At 46.6% G+C, this 13,398-nt stretch overlaps 1 protein-coding gene across 3 annotated transcripts in view; it reads right to left on the minus strand.

Moving 5' to 3' along the window:
• PRDM6 (PR/SET domain 6) overlaps positions 1 to 12,675 on the minus strand; it is a 99,268-nt gene extending 86,593 nt beyond the window's left edge. For 2 of the 3 annotated variants that reach the window (XM_060280135.1, XM_035099522.2), the window contains exons 1-2: positions 12,432 to 12,675; positions 11,274 to 11,839 (exon numbers count right to left, since the gene is read on the minus strand). In XM_060280135.1, the coding sequence (XP_060136118.1) occupies positions 11,274 to 11,829 (556 nt within the window). In that variant the 5' untranslated portion in view covers positions 11,830 to 11,839; positions 12,432 to 12,675. The remainder of the gene's footprint in view (positions 1 to 11,273; positions 11,840 to 12,431) is intronic. The other variant, XM_035099523.2, reaches the window with a different exon arrangement.
• Between the last annotated feature and the right edge of the window lie 723 nt (positions 12,676 to 13,398).

Here is a 13,398-nt window from a genome sequence, read left to right on the forward strand (position 1 = left end):
AGGGTTTCAGGCAGGGTTCTCTTCCAGCCTTACCTAGAGATACTGGGAATTGAAGCTGAGACCTTCTGCACGCAAGGCAGGTGCTCTCCACTGAGCTTCCCACCGGCAAGGTTTTACAATAAGAATATATATAGAAGTCATTATTGTTGGCCAGTGCTTTTTGTTTAAAAACAACCCAACAACACTAGAAGTCATTGAATTGGCTACTAATAAAACTAATAAAGCTGCCGGCGCTGTGGTCTAACCCCCTGATCCTAGGGCTTGCCGATCAGAAGGTTGGTGGTTCGAATCCCCGCGACGAGGTGAGCTCCCATTGTTCGGTCCCAGCTTCTTCCCACCCAGCAGTTCAAAAGCATGTCAAAGTGCAAGTAGATAAATAGGTACCACTCCGGCAGGAAGGTAAACGGCGTTTCCGTGCACTGCTCTGGTTCGCCAGAAGCGGCTTAGTCATGCTGACCACATGACCTGAACTGGACCTAACGGTCAGGGGTACCTTTACCTTTAAAATATGTTAACTTCTCTTATCCATTAATAGTTTTATCCCTTTCGTCTTAAAATGTGTTTCTCTACCGTCCCAATTTCACAAACAAGGAATGCCTTGTGTTATCTGTTATTTAACTGTTCGAACATACCTGCACAAATAAATAGCAGTAAATAGTCTCAAATCCAACAGTCAATTTTCAACAATACAGTACATAAAGACCATCATCCAATAAAAATAAAAACATCTAAATATACGGGCGGCCTTTGGTCTTGAATTTCAGCAGCTCCCTGTGCGAGGTCAAACTTTGGCGCCCCCCCCAACCTCTCGCCTTCTGTTCTGCATGTGCATTACATCATAGTTGTGATGCCCTGCAGTCACCCCTCAGCTCAGTGCAGGGAAACCAGCACCCAATCTGCCTTTGGAAAATACTTGTGATACTGCTATGCAACGAGCCAACCACTCACTAAATCTTAAAGAGTTTGGCATCTAAAGTTGTGTTATACAAAAGTCAGCTAATCTATGGCAACATACACAATCAAGCATTTTCACATACTACACAAAAATTTCAAAAAAAATTACATTTTTGAGTTTCTTTCATACCATGTATGAATGTTGTCAGGGTAAGAAAGAAAGCAAAATCAAACACACATTTTTACTCAGTGTGTATTTTATATTAACCATACTTTTCCGTGTGTAAGACTAGGTTTTTTTACTTTAAAATAAGGTTAAAAATCTGGGGGTGTCTTATACACGGATAGTGCATATGCCCATTTTCTAAATTTGGGGTCCTCAAAAGTAGGGGGTGTCTTATACGGTACATTATGTATTAATTAAAGCAAATTCAATTCAGTCCCATCTGTGAAGTTTAAATGAATTTTATGGGTAAATTTTTAATAGACACTGGAACAGTTCGTATAACTGCTCAACACTAAAGAGTTGGTTGAAATCTATATATTTACTTCATTTCTAACTCACACAAACCTTGAGCAAAAGATGGTTGAGTTTTTTCAACACAAAAAGCCAGGTTATCTTAAACGTACATAAAATATGAAGCTAAAACTAAACAAAATATACAAAACAATATCACATCTTGGGGCACGAACAATTCCTACTTTTAATAAAACTGGGTACACAACTTTTTGGAAACATTAAGGGTCAGACATCTGGGGCAAGACGGCTTCTGAAACAAAATGAAACCTTCAATCATGCCTCCCAAAACAACCTTGGTATTTTTATATAAAGCATCAATAGGATCAGATGATCAGCGATTCCTCCTTTAGTTTTCACAAGTATACATTTTTGTAAGACAAAACTGCATGGGAACTGTGTTAGACAAGAAGTGTCTGTTCTTGACATAGCTATAGAGCAGGCATAGACAAACTCGGCCCTCCAGATGTTTTGGGACTACAATTCCCATCATCCCTGACCACCGGTCCTGTTAGCTAGGGATGATGGGAGTTGTAGTCCCAAAACATCTGGAGGGTCGAGTTTGCCTATGCCTGCTATAGAGTAAGGGTGGAGAACCTCCCCCCAACTAGATATTACTGGATTTCTACTCCAATCATCCCTCACCATTGGCCATCCTGGCTGGGCTGCTGCGAGTTGGAGATCAACAATATCTGAAGGACCCCATAGGTTCCCCATGCCAGATTTAGACCTTCTCACTTGAGCTGTTTCTGGTGACCTGTCTTCCTACAGTTTTTCAGCTGATCTACCCCTGTGTCTATTCTTTCTTTTTTTAAACAAGCTAACAAAAAAACACCAAGATATGAAATGCAACCACACGTTTCAAGTATCATCTAGCTCTGCCCGAATTGGGCAATCTGATTTTCACTAGCTGAACTTCAACACGGTACTAAACATAAATACAATACTAAGGAGTGAAAGCAAAGTGAAAGCCATAAAAAATGAAAACAAGAAAAGAGTGTTCCAGTTACCTCTTGATAATGTGCCATGTTGCTCAAAAGAAATCTGAATTTGTCTTTAAAAAGTAAGAAATGCATAGGTGCCCTTAGGTCCAGGATACTGTAAATCTTTGACCTACGGCCACTAATGTATTCTTTGTGCATTTCCCCCTTGTTGATAGTATGCATGCATATTCCTTTACCCTGGATAATTTTGCTAAAACGTGTTGATAAAGAAGTTGCTATTCACTAGTCACAGAAAGCAAATACCTAGCACTTCATATTCATGAGAGAACTTGTTAATTGAGAATATATTCTGACTTGTTTGCAGGGCAGTTAACTGATGCTGCAATCAAAAAGTATTACTCCAGTGCCTTTACTTGTCATAGAATTGTAGAGTTGGAAGGGATGCTGAGCATCATCTAGTCTGACCCTCTGCAATGCAGGAATATGCAGCTGTCCTATACGGGGATCGAACCTGTAATCTTGGTGTCAATTTCCTTATTCCTAAAAGTCTGATCTTTTGGGGAAGCAGATTTGTTGCCAAGACTATAACCATCAACTATAACTTCACAACCTGAATGTGATTGAATCCCACCCAAAAATAGCAGCCAAAGAGTGTCATGTGTTCATTTATTTTTTATGAATTGTACTCAGCGCTCCCCAACTTCAAACACATACTCCTGATTGTATGTACTGTACTGTACTTTTCTGAACAGTCAAGTTGAAAATAATTTGCCACAAACTGTCCAATTCTTAAACCGAACAACTTCCCTCTCTCCCAAAGTCCTGCCCTATGTAAGAGGTAAACTTTGAGGCTAGCCTGCCTTTCAATTTATTAACAAATAAGTTTTCTGTACTAGCTGTGTTAACTCAAGATTATCTCCAGAAATGTGTCTTGTAGTCAAAAAATGGCAAGATAATTATAGAGATTTAAGATAATTATAGAGATTTAATTTGCAATTCATACCTCTAGGGTATTTTCACTTGCTAATATTTGGTTGAAAAACTATGACTCCAAAAATCACAATGAATCACTTGTAAATGAAAAAAAACCCAAGCCTTCAAGGACGCTTCTTTTTTTAATTATTATTTCTCAAACAGGAGTCCCCACCCTGAATATCATTATCACCAACCAACTTCTGAAACTGAGGAAGTTTCAAAAGGACTTTGTGATCTGGGATGGGTTTTTCCTTTTTCCTATACATGACTTGACTAACAACTACATACAACAATATTGTTTTTTGCAATTACAAACCACCCAAAGTTTTCAGGTACCATCGGACGGCAATGTAATAACGCATTACCAGCTAATAACTACAGGAACCCAACATGTTCTTATTCTTTGATATTTTGCACTTGCGGGTGTTTGATATTTATTTATAATTTGATATTCAAGTTACGTCTGAAGGGGCCCAAGGTTGGCCAACATCCCCTGAACATCTAAAAAAAGCAATTATCCTACACCTACACAAACCTTATAACAGGTCAACCCTCTCACCAGATGTAGGTGGTGGAAAGAACAACTACCAGACTTTTAGGAGACATCTGAAGGCAGCCCTGTTTAGGGAAGCTTTTAATGTTTGAAGGACTATTGTATTTTAATATTCTGTTGGAAGCCGCCCAGAGTGGCTGGGGAAACCCAGCCAGATGGGCGGGGTATAAATAATAAATTAATTTATTATTATTATTATTTATTATTATTATTATTATTATTATTATTATTATGTACCTGTGGTTTTGGGACGCAGGTGGCGTTGTGGGTTAAACCACAGAGCCTACGGCTTGCCGCTTTACCTTTACCTGTGGTTTAAAAAGTCTTCTCTATTTTGCGTCTCGTGCTGTTGTACTGATGTGAAAAAAGAGGGCGAGGGGAAATAAAAATAATAAAAAGATTGGGGGTGGCGGCAAAGAGGCACCCCAGTGTGTCGCCCCACATATCCGGGACAGGGAGGCCCGTTCTGGGAAACCTGAGGAGGAGCCCCATTACCTGAAACAGAGGCAGGAAAGCCGAGTCATTAGGCCTCTTCGGAGGCCCAAACGCAAGCAAGGCCCGCTTTTTCGAGGGAAACAGGCCTTCCTTTGGGCTCCTCTTGGGGACGCCCTCGTGCCCTTCTGTGCGCCGCCCGAAGAAACGCCCTCAGAGGGGAAACTCTGTCGCCCGGCTCAGCGGCCCAGGGGCGAAGAAGGGACCCCGGAAAGGCGGCTCGGCTTCTCCCTCAGTCACCCCGCGCGAGGAGCGCGCCGAATGCGCGTTGGAGGCGGAGGCGGCGGCACGTGATCCTTATTGGTCAAGCTGCTCTTGGCCACCTGAGCCCCAGGTGCTTCCCCGCTTCGTGGCCTGCCGCGGAAGCAGCGCGCAGGCAGGGAAGGGGGAGAGCGCAGGTGGTGTAGATCTAATCCTAAAGAGATCCCTGAATCTCATGGGCGATGCAAAATTCACATTTTCCCAGGAAAGAAGAAAGAGATCCATAGGAGGCCCCCCATGAAATATGTGAGCCCCCCCCCCCCAAAAAAAATAGTGCGCGCGCGCCGCCTCTTGTGATCGATTATGCGGAGCGATTATCACCTCTCCCCCAATATTTGATTATGTGATTATTACCACCACCACCACCCAATATTTTATTCAAGTCAGCACCCCTGGGCTGAAAAGGTCGGTTATCTAGCGGGGAGTTATCTGCCCTGTTTTATTATGAGCCTCCTCCGCCGTACCGACTGATCGGGCTGCCCATCAGATGCGGTTGATTAGACGGGTTCTCTCCAAATCCGAGTACTGTAGCTCACACAAGAGAAGTTTTGTAAGAGAAGTTTTTGTGGGCACTGTTATGCATATCAAAATAAATGCTGATGATTTGCAATGTAGAGAAGCAATTTTAACATAAGTGAGCCTTCCCATTTCAGGAAATTAAATCATTATGCTTAACGGGGGTGGGGGTGGGGGTGGGGGGTCCATTGCGCGCTTGCCACGCCACTGCCTCCGTTTAAGTGTGTGCATATATACTGTATTAGGAACCATCTGATTAGTTTCTTACCGTAGTTGTTTTACTGGGGGGGGGGATAAGGGAAGGGAAATGAATGAGAAGAGGAGAGACCACGATTCAAGCGGCTTTTGTGCGAAGCCATGTGATATGCTGGGGAAATGCGTGTGGATAGAGCGCGTGTGTATTTTGTGTGTGTATCTCGCCTCCTTCGATCGCGCGTATGAATGAATTAAATTTCGGTGTCAGGTATCAGAAGGTTAGGAGAATATTGTGTGTAGATAAACCTTGCACCCCCTTGGCCCTGGGGGAGCCCCATATACAATGTGCAGATGATGAATGGGCTTTGGGAGAGGAGATCGAAGCGAGGGCCGCATTGCCTCCACTCTCTCCTACAAAACTATAGGGCAATTAATTGTGCCTTGTCCCCTCATCCTTCATCTCCTTGTGGCACATATCGATGGAGATTACTGCTGATGGACCATTTTATCACCTTAAATAAACAGTCACCACCTTTTCTAACCTCAATCTAATATATGGGCCGCGAGCTGCTCTCTTTAAGGGTGCTGCTGCTGCTGCCGCCGCCGGCGAAACGAATGATGGAAAGTAGCTAAATCAGAGGCGTTAGTAGCAATTTGGGAAAATGCGGATTTAAAACGTAAAAGGCAGGGGACGGTCCACATTTCGCAGAGCGTTGCTGCGGGCAAACGCTCCTGTCGTTCGATCCAATAGGACGGACAATACAACTGCTCTCTTGCATTAGTTTGACACGATTCAGAGCAGCTAGGGTCAGAAAGATCCTTTTCTTTGTTGTCGGCGTTTCAATGCAAGGGAGGAAGAAGAGGCGCGCCACCTCCAGTTCCGAAAGCTGCAGCGTAAGGACATAAAACACTGGTCTCTGTTGCGATCCTAAAGATCATGTCGCCTCAAACCCAAAATCACTGTCATAGTTCCATTCCGGATTAATTAATGCGGAGTAGGTTTCATCCTTTATTCTTCACGTCACGAGATTTAAAAATGAATTAAAAATAGGTAAGAATCGAAACATCGAAACATTTACCCCCTAAAGTGAGTAGGAGCGAGACATTTCAAAGACTTTGACGTCAAATCCCAGCTGGAGTTATTTGATTTGAATGTCAGCCTTCAGTAAAAAAAAAAAAAATCTGGCATATCACACATGACCACAAAAAGCATTTGAGCCTCTTTTTGTGCCTCGTGTGAAGTTTGTTCATACAAGATAGAAGCTTAAAAAGAGGTTTAAAGTGGAAGGCGCATTCTGGCGAAGACAGATTTATTTGGCAGTCGCCTTTAAGACCAATACAAGCTTCAGGCGTGAAAACGCCCTAACTTGGTCAGGATCATAGGCGTGAATCTAGCCATTAAAATGCACAACTGCCGCTTTATTTAAGCAAAATCCCATTTGATTTCCAATCCTAATGAGTCAGACTGTGACAATTTATTAGCTAGAAATGTCTCCACTTGAAACAATAACATAAATCACTTTTCCTTTTTTTTCCCTTAAAAAAAAATACCCTCAAACAGATCCTCTTTGAAAATTGACTCCTGGCTAGTACCTATTGAATATTCTTTCAAATAATCTATATCTGTGATTGAGGAGTCCTAAATTAGTCAAAACCTACTCTACCCAAACAGAACACACAGTGAAAAAGTAGAATATTTTGCTTTACATTTAGGCACAATATGAATTCAGAAAAAAATAGCCATTCGTGGTACATATCGGAATGTCCACAGGTATTCTCACACTAGGATGCTCATCATCTCTACTTTATGACTTTTAAAACAGTACTATACAATAAAAGATATTCAGGGGAAACTAATAGTCTTCTGCATTATTCCATTTGCAATTAGCATATGTCGATATTAGTCATAATGATAGTCAAAGGTTGACGGAATCTGGTTATGTGAGATACAGTTCAGCAAGCTATATGTCTCCGACACAAACTTCATTATCCTTTAAAATTATGGTACATATTCGGACCACAGGGCATCTGGACTGAACAAGGTTTACCAGCATCGAGTTAGGTGTCCCAGTTAAGCCAAACGACTTGGGCCCAGTGAGGCTGAGTCTGCTATCCTTACTTGGAACCTTCAGTGGACAAGAGACCCATGGAAATGTGTATATGTGCTTCAGATAAGAGTGCAAAATCCAATAACTTGCCGTAGTTCGATTACAAGGGCAAACTGTGCATTTTTAATTTACTGGACTCTCCACTTTTTAAATAATGTGAGAGAGTTTCTGGTCAATCAACATGAAATTAATGGGAGGCGAGGTCGGACAAATGGAGCTAAAATCAACTCCAACAGGTCATCGTGTTCCGTACTTCCCACCCCCACCCTTCCAGATCTGCTATTGTTTCTGGCGCAGAACTTCAGAATTTCGGGAACCCGTTCCAAAAACCAGCGCGCTTTCACAAGATGAGGGCTGAGAGCTCGCTTTAGTGTAGAATGCGTCACTTGTGCATGCTGTTACGGCGGGCACGTCGCGTGTACAGCTAGCCAATGGGCACATTCAAAACAGGAGGCGCGCGAAATTGCAAAGCAAAACCAACTCTCCACAACCAGCAGCCTGTGAAAAGAACTCCAAAGGCGCATTAATGTGAGCTGGACTACAGTTCTATGATTCTCTTTAGCCTCTGCTGCAGTCATCCCTGGCCAAATAACTGCTTCCATAGCCCAGCGATCTCCGCTGCAAATCAAAACTAGTCCCAAACCACTCTCTGGCCAAGGATCTCCACTTTCCCGTGCCGAATCCTTTTATCTTTTGACCGTCCCCATATCCTCTGAAAAGGATCCTCCTCTCCTTATTTGTGAACTCTGGAAAGGCACCACTTCAGTTCTCAGACAGAAACGAGAGATACCAGACCACAAGACGCGTGGGAAGAGGGTTTTGTGGCACATCCAGGGGGTGGAGGGGTGGGGGGGGGAGAGGAGAAACAGGCGGGCTCACTAACAATAGGCTCGATCCACCACCCCTCGACACAGCCCCGAGCCCTTGGAGCTCGGGCGAGATGGTCTGGGCAAACCCTGAGGTTGTGCGTTTGAAACTGGGAAGGAACTCAGTTCGGCGCTGCTTCCAAAAAAATCGGGACGGGCTCATTGGGGTTGTGGAGCAGATTAGGAGCCCAGCCTAGAACTAGGCGCGCTCCAGTTCCTTGGCACGCACAGGGCTTGAACCCGCGTGGAGCTGCGGTCGCCAGCAAATCCGACAGTTCCTCGCAGCGTCGCGATCCCGCGTGGACCACGTGGAGTAATTTACCGCTGGCCTTTACAAAGCTCTTTCTCTAAGTGCTGGGGAGGGAAGCACGAATTGGCTCAGCAGCCCTGCCCTTTCTGAGGTCACCCTTTGTTTTACCTTTCCTGCGCTTTTGCAAGCCCTTTATCTTCTAGATTTACCGAGCTCTGTCTCTGAAAAGTAAGCCGCGTACTGTAGGCCATTAAAAGCGCGTTTCAGAGCCCATTAATTTATGAGTCTGTAATTTATGGGAGCAGATTTTCTCTCTCTCTCCGCCCGAGAAAACACGGGCTGCGTCGGCTCTGGAGGCAAACGATGCGTTGAATCGCTCAGGTATCCCACAGTCCATGAGCGGGATCGCGAAACCTTTGCGCTTTGCGACACCGGGGCGAACCGAAAACCCACTTTGCTGTTAAATGTCACATTTAATGTGAAAGGTTCCGGCTGCAATCCTAAATACGCTTGCAACTGGAGAGTAAGCCCCATTGAACTCCATGGGGCTCACATCTGGGGAAACATGCATATAGGATTGCGCTGTAAGGCTGCAATCCTATACCTGCCAGATCTTGGTAGCATCGTTTAGGGTTTCTGAGGCCGAGTAAGCAGGAGGATGTTGATGCAGGGCTCTGGTCCTATGAATACTCACCTGGGCTTAATCCGCGCTGAAACCAGTGGTCCTTACTTCCGAGTAAAAGTGCATAGGATCCGACGGATCCTCGCCAGATTCAAAACACAGATAAGTAAATTCAGTGCGGCTTATTGCTAAGGAACTCTGTGTTTCGTGACATTGTTTCAATTAAAAAGAACCACCCGCGTTACCATTAGCACTGGGAAGTTTCCTCAACTCGTTGGAAAAAAATATATAAAAACTTTCTAAATTACATTGAAATTGCATTTTTCCTGCTCCATGCACTGACAAGTTAAACCGGACTAGTTATGTTTAAACCGATTTCCAGCCCATTTACGTCCAGGTTCAGCAAGGTTTAGATTGCAAGCACTTCTGCTTAAACAAGTTGCGGTTTTCTTTCCGCCAGTCCTTGCAAAGTCTCTGCGCTTGCCTCTTTCATCCCAAAGCACATTTACTCCAAATCTCCTCGTTTTCATAGCATTTGTTTTCATACAAATAGTGTGAGGATCGGTTGTAAGTTCATTCAAGTGCAAATATTAATGTTTAACCATATTTCGTGAAACTACAAAAATACTTTCTAAAAAAAACTTATTTCACCAGGCGAAATAGTGTTTAAAAACTACACATGTGCTATTGATAAGGTTGATTTCTGGTAACTATGCCAATAATAATACATAATGTTATTTAAGACAGCAGAAAAGATTCTAAGCAATTCCAAAGGCGTACAAGTAAAGGAACATGCTGTGATTGGGGAAAGGGTATTTGGTCAAATCCACACTTCAAGAAAGAAAAGTAACAGGGCAATCCTAGATGTGTCTACTGAAAAATAAGCCCTACTCCGTTTAAACTTACACCAGGGTAAGTGTGCATGAGGTTGCAGCCTAAATCTCACGAAGGTGGGCTTTTCGACTCCCCTGTTTTGTTTTATTTTAAGGTCACTGTGGCGGTTTCAGTAATTCTGAAATCCCCCATAGCATATTGGTTTTGACACCCAATTAGGCTTTTGACATTTATACTTTTGAAAACAAACTTCCTATGGAACGAATGTGCCTCGCCTTTGACGCTGGGAAGGCAAACCCAGTGGCGTTGTGCTACTGATATGCACAAGGGCCGAAGGGGAAAGGGTACGGTATTTCTAAAGGGGCAAAAAAAGCAGTTCCCTTATAAAAAGCAAAACTTTTTTCCCCCTCAATGTAGGAAAAACATATTCCACGCATTTTAGCTTTTCACACAATATTAAAATAAAAGATGTTCAATTTTTAAAGACAACAACAACCACCCTATTTTCAGTAAAGTTCTAGAAAACATTTGGTATGCAGCCGGTCACTCTCCAATCCTGCTCTAGCGCAAAGTCCTTCAGACGACCACAAAGTCCTGCCTTGGCAATGCCCCGTTGTTGGGAGTGGGACTTATTTCGGAGTGTGTGCTCTTCAGACTTTGGGGGAAGTTTCAAAGTTTCCCAGCGATCACTGGGGGACATTCTGCAACGAGAAGGCGCCTAAAGGCCGCACCTTGAAGTGTTTTATTTAGTTCCAATTAGTACCGGTAATTCTAGGAGAGTCTGCGTGTGTTGGATGACCAATTCTGCTTGGGGTGCCCTTAATTTAGGCTGCAATCTCATGCACACAAAATCTCTGTGACTAAGCAGGGCTTAGTTTTGAGTCAAGGACTTAATATTAATATTATTGTTATTAATAGTAGTAGTAGTAGTAGTAGTAGTAGTACCACGCTCATGTGACTGGGTTGCCCCAGGCACTCTGGGCGGTTTCCAGCATATATAAAAACATAACAAAACATTGCGCATTAAAAGCTTCCCCATAGGGCTGCCTTCTAAAGGTTATATAGTTACTCATCTCCTTGGCGTAAGCTCCTTCCATAAGCTCTCTTGAGTTCAGTGGCTCTCTCACTTTTGAGCGCGGGTCCTTCTTTCTCTCCCCGCCCCCCTAGTAAACATTTACACCCCAAACTTTAGCCAAAGTAGCCGTGCCCTGCCGCGCGTCGGGAAGGTTGAGTGGGGAGTACATACGGTTGTTGGGGTCCCCGGTGTGCTGGTTGAGCGGAATGATCTCCATGCGCTGCTGCCCATACAGGTAATAGTCCAACTCCTCGGCGGTGCAGCGAAACCTGGCGGGCGCCCTCTCGCCGCCCTTGGCCACCCCGCTGCCTCCGCTCAGGTCCTTGGTCTGCAGAAGGGCGACCGGGGCTCCCGTCGGGGACTCGGAGCTCTGGATCGGTCCAAAGACGGGGATCTGCGCCACCGGCAGCGCAGTCAAGCTGGCCAGGGAGGCGACGGCGCACGAAGACGGGGCGGACGACGGCGTGGAGGAGGAGGAGGAGGAAGACGACGACGAAGAGGACAAGGAAGAGGACGAGGACGCCGCCGACGAGAGGGAGGCCGGCAGCGGGCGGAGGCTGTCAGCCTGGGGCTCGACGGCTCTTTCGGGCGCCTGGAGGTGACCTAGCAGCCCGGCGCCGCCTTTGAGCTGCTGGCTGCTGTGCGGGAACAGCTGCTGCCAGTGCTGGAGGTACGCGGGATCCACCTTGAGGAAAGCCGATCCACCGGGATCGCCGGGCTTCAGCATCTTTGCGAGCCTGGAGGAGAGAGAGGAGGAGAGGGAGAGGGGAGAGAAAGAGCGTGAGAGGTGCAGTCGAGACTTTGCGCTCCGCAAGGCATCCGGCGGTGAGTGGCTCAGAGTCTGAAGACAGCCAAGGATGCGACTCCCGACGGATTTCGACCCTCTCAGCAGCCACTCCGCGAGGAAGAGGACACGCATTTGGTGCCCGCCGACGGCTCAGCGTTTTTTTGGGGGGGGGGAGTGGAGAGGAAAGCGACCCCGGGGCACCCAGGGCCCCTCTTGCCAGGGATCTGGCATCCCCACCCCATTCCCAAATTGCTCCCAGGCCAGTAATATTCTGGATCGCGTTTGAACTACCCACCTTCTTCCGCCGCCCCACCCCGGACCACCCCACACTGCCAAGTTCTGGGACGAGGGAAGTCCCACGGACTTCCAAAGACCGAAGAGCGCACAGCGAAAGGGGAAACGCGCCAGGCCACTTTTTCTCCCCGGCGTCCCGGAGAGAAGTTGGCGAGCGGCGAGGTAACTTGAGCAGAAGACGAAGGAGCCCGCCAGATCTCATACCCTGATCCCCCAGCCATCTACCCGCCCGGCCGCCTCTCCTTTACCTGGATCTCTTTGTGGGCTACCCGGATCTGAAGGCGGACAGGGCTCTTCTCGCCCCGAGGAGATCCAGGGTCGTTGAGGGGAAGGAAAGTGGGGGCGGCTGGATAGATGATGTTCCAGAAAAGCTAAGTTTAAGCAGCGGGAGAGGCGCCCGAGCGGGGTTCGGACGTGGGGAGGCTGTCCCGCGTGGAGATCTCCGGCGTCTTCCTCGCTGGCTCTCGCCTCGGCGCTCTACGGCAGGAGCGGCGGGGCTCCGCTGCGCTCGGCGCTCTGGCAGCCTTCGGGCGAGACACGTGGGTTTTACGACAGCACTAAACACAAGCGTGTGAGGGAGGCAGGAGGGAGAGGGAGGAGAGGGAGGGGGAAAGAGCGGCGGATCTGAGCGCTGGTTAAACTCGCACCACCCCCAACCCTCCCCGCCGCGCGCAACCTCGCGTAGGTTAAGTCCAGAGCAGCCTGGTTCTGAACAGGGCGAGAACGCTGCTGCTGCTGCTTCCTCCGTCGTTTGCCGGACGGCTGGAGGGAAGGGAAAGATCTGCGGTAGGGGCAGGGTTCTGGGTTCCGGAAGAGGGTGAAACGTCCCCAGGAGCCAACTGCTAGGGGTCGAGGTCCCTTCGCGCCCCCCCCCCCCAATAAAATATTTGAGGGGGTGGCCGTGCCCCCCCCCCGTGGATGGCCATTCAAAAGGTGTGCCGTGTCTTGTGATGAATTATGTGATGAATTATTTCCCTTTTTTAAAGGGAAACTCCCTTATGCTGAATAGGCTTCCTCGCGAGAAAAGGGAAAACTCGACAGCTATGCTCCCTCTGTATTTGATTCAAATTGGTACCCCTGGTGCGTAACAACAAAAAATGAAAGTCTCCCAGGGCGAGCCCCTTCCCAGAGCCCAGCCTCCATTGAGCAAAACGCTTTGGAGTCCGCCCCACCACCCTCCAGACAGATCGGCCTTGCTGGCCTCTGGACGTCACT

The sequence above is a fragment of the Zootoca vivipara genome, chromosome 11, assembly GCF_963506605.1.
Source record: "Zootoca vivipara chromosome 11, rZooViv1.1, whole genome shotgun sequence".
NCBI classification, from domain to species: Eukaryota; Metazoa; Chordata; class Lepidosauria; order Squamata; family Lacertidae; genus Zootoca; species Zootoca vivipara.